The 13664-nt window shown below is 34.5% G+C and overlaps 2 protein-coding genes across 2 annotated transcripts; both read left to right on the forward strand.

Moving 5' to 3' along the window:
* Positions 1-1982: 1982 nt before the first annotated feature.
* LOC145631501 (uncharacterized) lies at positions 1983-5764 on the forward strand. Its single transcript, XM_081683599.1, has 4 exons — positions 1983-2447; positions 3258-3436; positions 4967-5303; positions 5503-5764. The coding sequence occupies exons 1-4, from the start codon at positions 2037-2039 to the stop codon at positions 5581-5583; spliced, it is 1008 nt and encodes a 335-aa protein (XP_081539725.1). The 5' UTR covers positions 1983-2036; the 3' UTR covers positions 5584-5764.
* Positions 5765-6037: 273 nt separating this feature from the next.
* On the forward strand, positions 6038-13094 carry LOC145631500 (single-strand DNA endonuclease 1-like). Its single transcript, XM_081683598.1, has 14 exons — positions 6038-6489; positions 6960-7117; positions 7610-7671; positions 7767-7894; positions 8364-8415; positions 8495-8567; positions 8655-8728; positions 8809-8868; positions 8969-9137; positions 9939-10038; positions 10406-10488; positions 11177-11277; positions 11968-12098; positions 12241-13094. Exons 1-14 carry the CDS (start codon positions 6422-6424, stop codon positions 12986-12988), a joined length of 2007 nt encoding a protein of 668 aa, XP_081539724.1. The 5' UTR covers positions 6038-6421; the 3' UTR covers positions 12989-13094.
* The last annotated feature ends 570 nt before the right edge of the window (positions 13095-13664 follow it).

Genomic DNA, 13664 nt, shown 5'->3' on the forward strand with positions numbered 1-13664 from the left:
ATTCTTTTCATTTACTCCGTATTATTTTTGTTTATTTTTTTTAATCCATTGTTGCCGACTTGCCGGTAATAGCAATTGGTACTCCTTCCGTGTTTAAATACGGAGTAAATGAAACGTTTTGGCTTTTACAGAATTTTAGAAGAAATCTTATTAGGCTACTATGTATATACGGGGTCATTTACTCATTCAATCAACAAATAAGTAAAAACATTATATGCTAATTTGTTAAATAAATGAGCAAATGACTCAAGTGTACGGTATACCCGACTGTATATAACAAATTCTAATTTAAGAAATGTTAAGTGATATGGTTGAGGAGATAGAAGAAAGTAAGGGATATTGTGGGACCATTAGTTAGTAAATGTTATAATACTCGTATTAAAAAATAAAGAGAATATTATTTTTAAAAAATGAGAAAATTACTAAAAAAATAAAGCGTTTCATATATTTAAAGACAGCCGGGATATTTACGCGGTGGCCCATCTAGTAGCTAGATGGGATATACACAAAAACTCAGAGTTTGTTTGTATGAACGTTTTCACCAAAGCATTATCGCTTTGGCGGAAAATGATTTGATTTAATATATGCCGCCATAACGTTTTCCCTAATAAAAAAATCCTGGAGGGAGATAATTAGTAGGATAATATTGGGAAGAAGGTGGGTGTATGAACTATGGGTCTATGACTCTATGGTCTATGGATGCTCTTCTTGGCTTCTTTGCCTGGAGCCCCAGCCCAACAACAATGAAACCTTCCCTTATTTTGTGTAATAGTTGCGGATAAAATAAAAGAAAAAAAAAACATTTAGTATTATTGTTTTATGTACGTTTTTTTATTGCTAAACATTTTATATATCATTTATTTGTAATAAAAAAAAAATTTGTAAAAATGACACATTAATAAAAGAAATTATACATTATTACAAGATTCTCATTGATGTAAATTTTTTCCTTACTTTATTCCATGGAAATATGGAATACATTGTGTGAAACATGTTAATAGTCCCTATACGTGTTGATGAGAAATCGTATTCAAATTGCGAATTGGTGCAATTATAATGCGAATAAAGGCTTGTTCTGATTGACTGAACTGAACTAGACTTATTGGAGATGAACTGAACTGAATATGTCATGAGAGAAGGAAATTAAGAATTGAATTGAATTGAACTAAAAATAAGCTGAAGAAAACAGTCCATAACACATGTAGCATTTTATGTAGTTTTCCCCGGTGTTACAAGATGTCCAAGACATGAGCATGAGCACGAGCATGATATTATATGAATTTTTTAGATGAGTGAAGTTGTGAAAGGTGAAGAGAAACAATTCTCATATTTACTACCCTTTACCAATTTATTTTCAAACTCGTACATATTATAAATTAAACATCTACTCACTTTAATAGTCATTTTATACGATAAAGTAGTTATTATCCAACAACTGATTTATTTTTAATTTATTTTTGACAAAAGCTAACAACTACTTAACTTTAACACAAATTCGATAGTCAATAATCAAATTCGATAGTCAAATAATCAAATTCGATAGTCAAATTAGCTCACACAACACAATGACCTTCTAGTAGCTGATTTATAATTGTCAAACGGAGCAATTGAGTAATACCATGTGGTTGGACAATGAGGAGTCTCGTAGTCTCAATATAACACACTAACTTACAAGTAACAACTAGTCTCGAGTCGTGCTGTTTTCTTTTCAATGCAATTATACCCGATAATTCAGAGCCTACTAGACTCTGACTAATTCGGATCTGAGTCGAACCAGAGCTCAATTGAGGGAAAACTCTTCCCAAACCTGAGACATTGACTAACTTAAAACACTCCCTTATCAGTCGATCTATGTACTTGTTGGTAATCGAGCCGTGTTGCAATTTTCAATTCTTAAGAGGATTAACAAGCATATGATGTCAAAAAAAAAAACAAGCATATGATGTCAAGGTAAACAAATACTAGTAGAATGGAGTATTTTTCTTTATGAAACACTTTGTTCTTCTTCCCTCCATCTCTTTTCCTAAGAAGATAAAATGAACCAAGGAATCCTACAATGGAATCCCTCTTCTAAAAGCCCATTTCCTCTCTCCTCATCCTTTCCCTCACCAATCCAATTCATCCCCAAATTCAAACGCCTCAATCTAATCTCAGCAACCCTAAATTCCCTTGAAGAAGAACAAAAATTACCCGCAAAAGAGAGAAGAAAGCTCAGGAATGAGAGGAGAGAGAGTAAAGCTTTTGATTGGAAAGAAGAAGTTGAGATGAGGCTGATTAAGAAACCTAAGAAGAGATATGCTTCTTGGACTGAAGAACTCAATCTTGATACTTTGGCCCAATTGGGCCCTCAATGGTGGGTCGCTCGGGTTGCTCGGGTCAATGGTCATGAAACTGCTGAAAAGCTTGCTCGTTCTCTTGCTAATAATTACCCTGACATTGATTTTAAGGTAATTTTGAGAATTTTCAGTGTTTTTGGCATATGGGTTTGTGATAATTTGAAGTTATTGTTGTAGTTTGTTGAATTGTTGTTGCTGTTGTTGTTGTTGTTTGTTGTTGGGAGGTTTGAAACTGTGACTATCGTACAAAATGACAAACCCTCTGTCTTTTTTCATGTTGCAATTCTCTGCAAATGCAATTATTTTGGTGATGTGTTTGTTATATACTTTATAGACCTTATAGTGCTGTGTTATGGGAAATGGTTGTTGGTTATGTGTTTAAGTGAAAGAAATATGAGGTTTTCTTTTGATGATGATGCTTATCTAATGAAGTGGTCAATCATGAATATACTTGTAGATCAATAGTGATCGAATTCGAGTTACATTGGGATTAAACAATAGCAATTTGTGACTTGAGGTGTTGACATTATGCTTAGTTGTGAAGTGCAATTTTACTCATGGAGTCATAGTGCATCATTGTGGAGTCTGCTATTACTTCCTCCGTCCGAAAATAGTAGTCATGATTTTAAATGTAATGTGAAAATCCTTAATATAAGGGCTTAGGACAATGTGACATTCTATTGTGGATGGTTCACTGTTGAAAAATCTGATTCTAGGTAGATGGCATTTGGATTTGTGTAACATGAAACTAATCTAGAAGTTACTTGATAACTTTTGCCCTTTCTTTCTGGTTATATGAACATCATGCTTGAACTGAGCTAGGATACTTGATGTCCTTCTTGTTACTGCAAAGTACAATGAAGAGTGAAGTATATCTATAGACCATATTCACTTTTTAAACAATTCTTACTATTTTTTCAGCTTTATATGCCTGCAGTACAAGTGAAAAGAAAGTTGAAGAATGGTACTCTCTCCATCAAGCCAAAACCTCTATTTCCTGGATGTGTCTTTTTGAAGTGTGTGATGAACAAAGAGATACATGACTTCATAAGAGAATACGATGGCATAGGAGGATTTGTTGGATCCAAAGTTGGAAACACGTAAGCTATTATTAACTCCTTTTCCTGCTTTGTTTGCAATAATTAAATCTTTCACTGGTTTGACGCTGGTGGTGGTGCTCTTTTTTTCGAGACGTTGGTTTTGATGTTTGTTGGCTTCTCAAAACATTTGTCCCAATTGCATGGAGATAAGTTAGGCTTTTTTGAGTTCATATGGTTTTGTTGTGAAACTTTGTCATATCCCACGACATGAGCCAAACTAATTTATTGATTGATGGTTGTGTTGTGAAAAGGGTTGGCCATTAGGGTTGAAATAAGCGTTTGCCTTTTTGTTTCCAGCATTTATGATCACTTATCAACCATCTAAGCTGTGTGTCACCAAAGTTAATGAAGGCGCGGAGAGAAGTATTACCATTATGATTTTTGTGCTGAAAATCTAGGAAAAATAGCTAAACAATAGCAACACATATACTAACCATGTCTTATGTAACAACTATTATCCAATTTTTGCTTTGGTTAGTCATACACTTGAATTTGCGTCTATGAAGAATGGTAGGTTTATTCACAATTAGAATAGCTTATAAACAAGAATGCTGTAAATGGTGTTATTAGTACATTGTGAATGTAATGTACTCAGTTTTTATGTTGTAGAATTTTAAAGTTGTAGAATTTGATCAGTTAAATGCTGCATGTGGCATGTTATTATGTCATACTGTCCATTGAACCTCTGCTCTAATTAGAGAGTAACTTCTTCAAGACTGAAATTGGTATCAATACATGACTCAACAGGCCTTGGATTCAGGATTACAACTTTGCTTTTATTTCCTAAACCAAAGTAAACTTTGAATCTTCTATGCTGTATTGTACCTGAGGCAAACCTTTAAGGCGTTGACTTTGCTATGTTCTGTCTATTTCTTTATCTCCAGACATGTATCACTCCTCAGTAAACAAATTGCACTTACAGGCTCAATTTGGCAGCATTAACTCGCTTTTCTTGAACAACTATTTATAAGTTGTAGGCTTGTAGGCTGTAGCTGTTAACTTTAACAGTCTATTTGGTAGATGGTAATAAATGACAGTAGTGGTATTGAGGTTATGTGTAATTTTGCAAGGAAAGACACATGCCAACGTCCATATTAACATTGCTCATATTCTTGTATTTGTTTTCCTTTCATAGATTTCCAATTCCCAACCAATGCCACACCTGAAATGGTTATTACTGTTATGAGTGGTAATAACTTATAAAGTTGCGTTACAATGGACACATACATACTGATTTTTTCCTTAAAATATACACACATATCTTCAACCAATACCACCATGTATACTGCCTAGTGCCTAAAAACGGGCCATGAATGGCTAGTTATTACACAAATAATTTCCATCTTTGATGATGCATGACGAAGTGGAACATTTATAAGCTTTTTACATGAAGCAAGTGATTTTAGGTAAATGTGATCATATTTTTCTTGCTGAGTGTGAGGGAAACCTCGTTTGTTTTTTTCGTGGCCAGGTCATTCCTGGGTACATTACCAGACCAGTGGAGTTAAATCTGTTATGCCGTGTTTTCAGGAAACGACAAATAAACAAGCCCAGACCAGTGTCTGAAGATGACATGGAAAAAATATTTAGACAAGCAAAAGAGGAGCAGGAGAAAGCTGATCAAGCCTTTGAAGATGGTCAGAAACCAGTACTTAGCTCTGAAGTGCCTCAGCTTGAGTCTGAGTCTGGTTCTTTGGAAACACTCATTGATTCAAGTCCAAAAAGACGAACCACAAAGACTTCAGAGTCTACTCCAAAAGGAAAAAAGAAAAAGATTCCGAAAATTGGTTCAACTGTTAGAGTTGTTTCTGGATCCTTTGCAGAATTTTCAGGCATCCTCAAGAAGGTGGACAAAAAGAATGAGAAGGTATGGTATTTCCACTGCAGTAATAGTTTGGGTGTGCAAAACTTCAGTCACAATCTCTTTAACTTTTAAAAGGAATTATTGGAAATATCTATGTTGATCAACAAAATAACTTTTAATAGGGCTGCTTATAAGAGCAGTTTTCACTATCCGTAATGCCATTAACGGACCTTCCCTGAATTAAACGCCTGATCTTTTATAGGTGACTGTTGGATTCACGCTATTTGGCAAGGAGACCATAGCTGACTTAGACTTCAAAGAAATCGCAGAAGAGGCAGTGTAACACCCTTTCTAATGTGATGGGTATATGTTTTGTAACCTTGTGTAGTATTTTCTCTTGTAATAATAGTAGTCTTCTTTTTGTAAAAGTAGTCTTGATTTAGATGAATGAATGTAAATTACAAGAGAATGTGTATTACGAGTACATATATTTTTTTTCAGAAGTATAAGCTGTGCAATTATCCCCTTGATTTTGTATTTCTGAAATACTAGTACGGAGTATTAGAAAGAGGTATTTGCAGGATGGGAGTTGATGTCTTAAATTTCAAAACCAAAGAAAAAAAAAATTAAGTGCTCTTGGTTAATTGATTTTCTTTTCACCACTCAAAAACACCATACTAAACATGCTTAAAAAAAAAAAAAAAATTATCAAGACTTCGTTAAAGACACATGGAGAATTACTTTCATTCCAATGTAACCTATATAACTCGAGGTGACAAATTTTTTTTTTTTTGGGAAAGAGCTGACAATATCTAACATAACACGATATGAAGTCGACATGAAACCAACCCGAACACGATCCGTTTATAGAGTAATCAAATTATGCAATAATCATACATTTTACACTATGATTTTGTGAACAACCACAAAATCTAAGAATGAAATTACGAACCGGACGGTTCAGTAAATAATCCGGTTTACATTAAAACTTTAACAAATGAAAAAACCGGAAAGCAAATCAAACCCACCATTCTCAACGTCACATTTTTATGTTTCAAAAATCAAAATTGCAGCTTTTCTCATTTCTTGCTTTCCCTCTTCAATTCACTTGATCTTTCTCTCTCCTCCATTGTCGTCTTTCACAAAGCACAATTTACTGACTGTAACAAAGAAAGCAGAAAATGGGTGTCACTAAATTGTGGGATATTTTGGAATCCTGCAAGAAAACTTTACCGCTTCACCATCTTCAGTGAGTTTTTTGCATATATTCCAGTTTTTCATCTCTCTTTTGATTTCTTTGTGCCAAATTCTCGAACCCATTTGTATTTCTTACTAATTTTCTTTTTAATTTTGTTTGCTGTTTATCAATTTTTACGAGTTTATGTTTTGATGGTAACATTGCTCGTTTAAATTACACTATCAATGTTACTATACATTTCAGACACCCCGGAAGTATTGTTGTTTGATTCTAAATTCTAAGCTTTAAAGATGATTTCTTTCTCAGGGGTTATGGCCAATTCCTATTTAATTGACATTCAATTGGGTTAACTTCAATTCAAATTTTTGTATTACTAAAAAATTGAGGGTTTTTTTTTTGGTTGATTTTATTCTTCATTTGGGTTTTGTAGCTTTATGTTTCATATTTGATGATGAATTAATAAGATTTAATTAATTTGTGGGTAAAATGTTTATGTAATTCTTGAAAATTGGGGGTTGCAGGAATAAGAGGGTGTGCATAGATCTGTCATGTTGGATGGTGCAGCTGCAAAGTGTGAATAGGTCACACTGTGCAATGAAAGAGAAGGTTTACCTAAGGGGTCTTTTTCACAGATTAAGGGCTCTCATTTCTTTGAATTGCAGTGTTATTTTTGTTACTGGTATGCCCTCTTTAACCTTGTATTATTTCGCCATTTCGGGTTTTTTGCCTTTCTATGCATGCTTTCATTGTGGATGGAATGATAGGCTTAGTGATTTTGTATTGAGTTTGTTACAAATTCTTGTAAAAGACAGTCTGATAGGTGTTAGTTGAACTATTAACTATTGAAGTTACACAACTTAATTAGGTAAAATCTTAGTCCTTTAGTGATCAATGAAGTTCCAAGCGAAAAGTTTAGAACAAAAATGTTTAAAGCTTAGGAAAAATATGTATATCGTATCAAGCTAACAGGTTTGATTAGAAATGTTAATTTAGATGGTTTAGAATACTGAGACTACTTATGTGATTGTTGATTTTGTGCTTTTGTGTGAAAATGAGACTTTTTTCGACTTTGTATGACTTGCATAAATTGACAATCAGAATAGAGCTCCCTGAAGTCTAATTTCAGTATATCTTCATCATCATTATTTATGTCATCTTTGTTTTATAATAGACGGAGCTATCCCAGCCATCAAAATTTCTACATATAGAAGGCGCTTGAATTCAGTAAATGAGGTAGATATCTGTAGCTGTATGTTGTTTTCTCTCTTAAGCAAAGAAAAGAGAATAAAACTATCATTGATTCTTCTTGACATGTTAAATCAAGACAGGTTACACAAGATGATGTAGACAGACAAAAAGTTACATCCCTTCGAAGAAATATGGGTTCTGAATTTTCATGTATGATCAAAGAGGCAAAACTCCTAGGCAAGGCGCTTGGTATCCCTTGCTTAGATGGGTATGTTTATTGCTTTTTTTGTTTTTATTAGGCAACAGCAGATCTGGCTTTAACACTGAGTGTTAGTATTTCAGCTGAAGATATTAAGGTCACTTCTAGCTGGCTTACAGAGAATTTTTTCTTCCTTTGTTTACCTCTAGTTTTCTTCTTTCCTTCATGTTTTAAAATTAAGCCGATGTTTAGATGTGTTTTTATATAATTATGATTCCCAGTGTTCAAATTATAAGAAAAAAGATTGGATGCAGTTCTTTTGGGACTATATGTTACATTCTGCCATATATCTAGCTCTTTATGACTCCCCCCTCCCTCACCCTCAAATTATGGAAGTCAACCTTTTTATGCCACTAGTTTCATGGAAATAATATGGGATGATGTCAGATGATCAGTTGTGAATGTGTGGTTCTTCGATTTACAAGAGGCAGTACGGTATTGAACTTTTTTATAATTTTTTGTCTTCTAAATGTTTCAGGATTGAAGAAGCTGAAGCACAATGTGCTTTACTAAACTCAGAATCACTGTGTGTAAGTAGTATACCCTTTTACTGGGGAGAAAGGAGAATCTCAATTGCTATAAGTTTGATGTTTCCCATATTTATTTCAGGATGGATGTTTCACTTCAGATTCAGATGTCTTCCTTTTTGGTGCAAGAACTGTGTATAGAGATATATGCCTTGGTGAGTGGTGAAATTTAAACTGCCTCTGATTTGTTTGATAACAAGATGCACTTTAGAACATATATAACTTGTTTGATTGATGAATAGATAAAGGAGGATATGTAGTTAGCTACGAGATGAATGACATAGAGAAAAAACTTGGACTTGGAAGACATTCACTGGTGAGCTGTTATCTTAGCTTGGACATCTGTTCATCTGGTCGAGGAGTACGGCTCTAGTTGACAACTTAATTGTCTTTCAGGTTGCCCTTGCCCTTCTTTTAGGAAGTGATTATTCTCATGGAGTTCGTGGGTTTGGACCTGTAAGTATGAAAACCTAGTTTAACTTTCTTCAAGGTGGAGTTTGCAACTGTGCATCAGCATGCCAGGTTGTTAAATCAATTATTTTTCACTTGGTTACAGGAATCAGCATGCCAGGTTGTTAGATCAATTAACGAAGATGTTGTTCTTCAACGTATTACTTCAGAGGGTATATCTTACTTGACATCGTTAAAAACCTCAAAGAAACAAGGGAAAATATCTGAGCGCCGTGGGAAAGAGAACTTTCCAGATCCCCAAATAAAAGCTACTGGTAGGTCAAATTGACATTTAAAAGTTAACCATTGCATGCTTTATGCACCTGTTCTGGATTGCCAAGTATATAGCAAGAAGATGCACACACTCACTGTATAGCCTGAAACTTAGTAGAAAGGTTAGTGCTTGTAGAAAAAGTATATAAGTATATTTGCAAATGGGAGTAGTGTATAAAACAGTGATAGACATAAATCCTGGATTACAGATAGTGCTTTCCATATTTGGAGTCTTTTTTTTTTTTTTTTTTTTTTTTTTTTTTTTTTTTTTTTTTTTTTTTTTTTTTTTTTTTTTTTTTTTTTTTTTTTTTTCCGGGTGTTGGTGGTGGTGTCCTGGGGAAGGTGACATACTTGCAAAAAGGTATGGGTGGAAAACTGGCTATAGCTATTACTTAGTTGAGGATTTTTCTTATTTATGGGGAGGGGATGGTTACAGTCTTACACAAGCACAGTTAGTATAGCTATAATGGTTAATGGCATGTACTTCATTGAGAAAATCTCTCAATTTCATGATGTTTTTCCATGATAAAACTAGACCTTCTTTATTATTTTTCCTCTTTTCTCAGGTCATTTAGTAATTTAATGCTTGTCCCTTCATTTATAATTTAATGTGCAAAATGCAAGCAGACAAACTTACTTTCAGCTGCATGATTTGTCATTCATTTTTTATTGGGACTTTTGATGTGGGTGTGTTTCAAAGTTAAAATTTTGACACACATTGTGTTGGTTTCCATAATAAGTAAGTTGTGGACCAGTATATCTATGAGAAATCTTTGAATAGCTATCTCGTCATTTTCCTTCAGGAGATCAGCTCCCTCTAAAAAAAGATTATGAAGTTTTGCCAGTAATTGAAGCATATATGAATCCAAAGTGTCACTTAGCAGACTCCGATTCTGTGTACAGGTAATGCCTATATATTCCTGATACTGTTTTTATTTGATTTTGACTCAGTGGTACGGTTTTTTGTTTTTCTGTATTCCTAATTATCCACTAGGTCAGTCTGGTTGGTTTTACAAGTTGTTAGGCTAAAGTCAAATATTCTCACTCTTCCTATACTGCATGTCTTTGCTATCTTGTTTCTTTTGTTTCTATTTTTTGTAATGATCCAAGTATGGAATTGTAATCTATATCATGCATAAGTATCACATTTTTTCTTAAATTTGTAGTTTGTTAAGGGGAGATATTTGAAGACAAAGTTTAGGGGTACCTGTATGCAAAGTTTTCATTATATTTGCTTCTTTTACCAGGGGATTTTGTTCATATGTTTCAGGGTCCTTGCTGTGCATCCTTTTAAACGTGCTGAGCTTCAGGAGCTTTGTTCTAAGTTCTTTGACTGGCCTCCTGAGAAAACAGGTTCTTGCTATTTCAGCAGATACTTGAATAAGTTTACTGTTTAGCAATATCATTTATGTGACATTTCGTTGTCTACTAACTCTACTTTAGTAACTTTACTAATGTGAGGAGACAATTTATTGAAAATTTACATGTTACAAAGTAAGGATTGGAGAGGTTTCAGAAGTATATCACCGTCAAAGTGATGATATGACTAAAATTATAGCTTTTTGAAAATTTAGTTTTTAAATATGTCTATTATCGTCAATCAAGCATTATGTCGAATGTTGTGGCTGGAAGCTATTGTTTTTCAACTAAATTGGTTAAATCTACTCTGTACTACAGTCATGGATCGTCAGGTTTCCTGACTCAGATTGTCATGACCTTGTGGGAAGACTGGGAACCCTTGGGAGTATTAGTTTTTCATAGTCTAGGGTTCCTTCTAAAAAAACATGTGTAGACACCCTATGTGAAAAATTCCCTACAACATGGCCAATAACAAATGTGATGTCCTTCATCCATCATGTAGTAACTACTAACTAGTTACCAACAGCTCTCTTGCCTTGCACTCTTTTATAAAGTTTGATGAATTTTACTGATGATTATCACTTAATTGGTATGCAAAATGAAACCTTTTACCTTTTTATTTCAAGATAATTGGTATGCAATCATTGTTGAGATTATCCTTCTTTTGTTGAACCTATTTCAGATGAGTATATCCTTCCAAGGATTGCTGAAAGGGAACTGCAGAAATTTGCTAATTTGAGATTGTCTTCCTCACGGTTAGGAGCTGCACTTCCATTGGACACAGTAAGAGTTCTTTTATCTGATATATTAATAATCTGTTGCTCATTCTTTCTTTTGTGCCAAGAGTGTGTGGTGGGGGAAAAGGTAATTTTTATTACAAATTCATCTCTCTGTAAGAAACTATTCATTGAGAGACCATGATTTAGTCTTTTACATACATTGTGAGTTTGTGACAATATGATAGATCAACTCTGATTCGTCTCAGCATTGGAATACACTTAGATAAAATTATCCTTTGGACTGAAAAAGTTGCCAGCCTTATTAAGATACACTGTAAAAGTTATTCTTTTGATCTACATTGCAATATAAATATGGGAATATTGCTCAATAATACGATCTCTATATTTTAATAATAGCACCATTTATTTACATGCTCTCTAGTGTGCACCCTAGCAGTTATACCTTTGAATGCACCACCCTCAGGATATGATCTATTTGATGCCAGCCGTTGCTTAGCCAGAAGAGTTTTATGTACAACAGTCTTTCTAGTATCTAGGTTTGCACCAAATGACAGTAGTAACAACCTCTCCTCCAGTGAGGACTAATAAGATACGCATCATGACAAATCCGATAAGATGATAAAGATCGTGTGTGTGTTTTGATAAAAGTCATAATCCTTGAAAACACTAATCAGATTTCTGGTTTTAACTTTATTTATTCATTTATTTTTTAATTTGCCTATCCCATCGACAGATGCCCGTAAAATGTCCTATTTCTGAAGTTCGCAAGCTTAGAAGAGTACAAGGTAAAGAATGCCTTGAAGTTTCATGGGAAGATTTTGATGGCCTTGAAACTTCTGTAGTACCAGCTGATCTTGTACGGAGGTAGTAATTAATCCTTAGCTTTTCTTTTCGTTCTCTTTTAATTTTCTATGTCTATTGCCGCAAACAGCAGTCAATCCTGGGTAGATTGTTCTATAGGTGTCAATTTTCCTAATTAGTAATGACCATCACATTTCTCCTACAGTGCTTGTCCTGAGAAGATTGCAGAATTTGAGGAAAGAAAAGCTCAAACAAAGAAGCAGAATCGCCGGAAAGCAAGGCCAAATAAATCAGATGACACGGCTTCTATGGCTAAATTTGATGCAAAACTCCAAAGCCTGTTACTCGACATTGAGTCTAAGGACAATGCTGGATCCAAGTCAGCCTCAAATCATAACAGTTGTGAACCAAAGAGGTCAGAAGACGTAGCTTCTAGAGGTAGCCTGTGGGCCGGGTCAGATCCAGCCCACTTAATGGGTGGGTCGTGTGTGGAACTTCCAACCCACCAGCCGGGTGTCGTTGGAAATGTTGATCATAGAACTAAAAGCCCGCTAATCGACGTTGATTCTGAGGACAATGCAAGATACAAACTAACCTCATGCAACAGCTCATCCACATCAGTAAGCAGCATTGAAGACTTAACAATTTCTGACACATTTTTGGATGAAGAATATAATAATTATAATAATCCTGAGCTTCAAAACAAAAATAATAATACTAGTATGGATCACCAATTAGATCATCCAACTAGTATGGAAACTGATGTGATCGATCTGTTGAGCCCATCTCCGGTACCAATGACACGCTATGTGTCAAAATGTAAGGGTAATGTAGAACTAGTTAATGTTATAGATCTGAGTGACTCCTCGGACATGGAAATATCACCTGATCATGCTCGGAAAGCACAAGAGCTCAGGCAATTCCTGAGCAGCATCAAAGAAGATCTATCTTGAAACCAATTCATATAGAAATAGTGAATGTATATTAAACTGTATTCTTTGTTTATCTTAGCTCTATATTTGTATCAATGTGAGCTTTGTTCAATGGTAAGTCTAGCTTCTTCTGATTATAATTGTGGTTTGGGCATATTCCTTGTAAATTTCTTCTCACCACTTCTTGCAGTAACAATTAACCTGTGCATCGCCCATCCTTGATAATTAGTAGTCATATAAATGACTCATTTTAGTCATCTATGATCTATCATCATGTTTTAGAAGACTGAGATAACATAAGGCTACTAGTTTAATGCTATTCAATGAGTAATTAGGTGCAAAAATTGGATTAGTTGTTAGGAGGACCATTAAATGGCTTTAAGCACATTCAGTGAGGGGTTCTTAGATGTACTAGACCTTGTACAATTACATAAAATTGAATCTTGGCTTCATAATGCAATAAACCCCGATAAGATTTGAACTCAAAATCAACATGTATTAGAATGATCAATTTTGAGCCCATAACTCCTTGATTCCTTATCAACGAGCCAAGGTATTTACTCTTGCAGTGATTGAATTCATCTTACCAAGCAAAGTTTGGTCTAGTGGTAAGATTTGCATCTCCCAATCTTGAGGCTATAGGATCTAAAAGTGCGGATTTTCTTACCTTTCCCTCTCACTTTTAAAGTGTCTAGCT

This window comes from Chenopodium album, chromosome 5 (genome assembly GCF_948465745.1).
Source record: "Chenopodium album chromosome 5, dcCheAlbu1.1, whole genome shotgun sequence".
NCBI lineage: Eukaryota > Viridiplantae > Streptophyta > Magnoliopsida > Caryophyllales > Amaranthaceae > Chenopodium > Chenopodium album.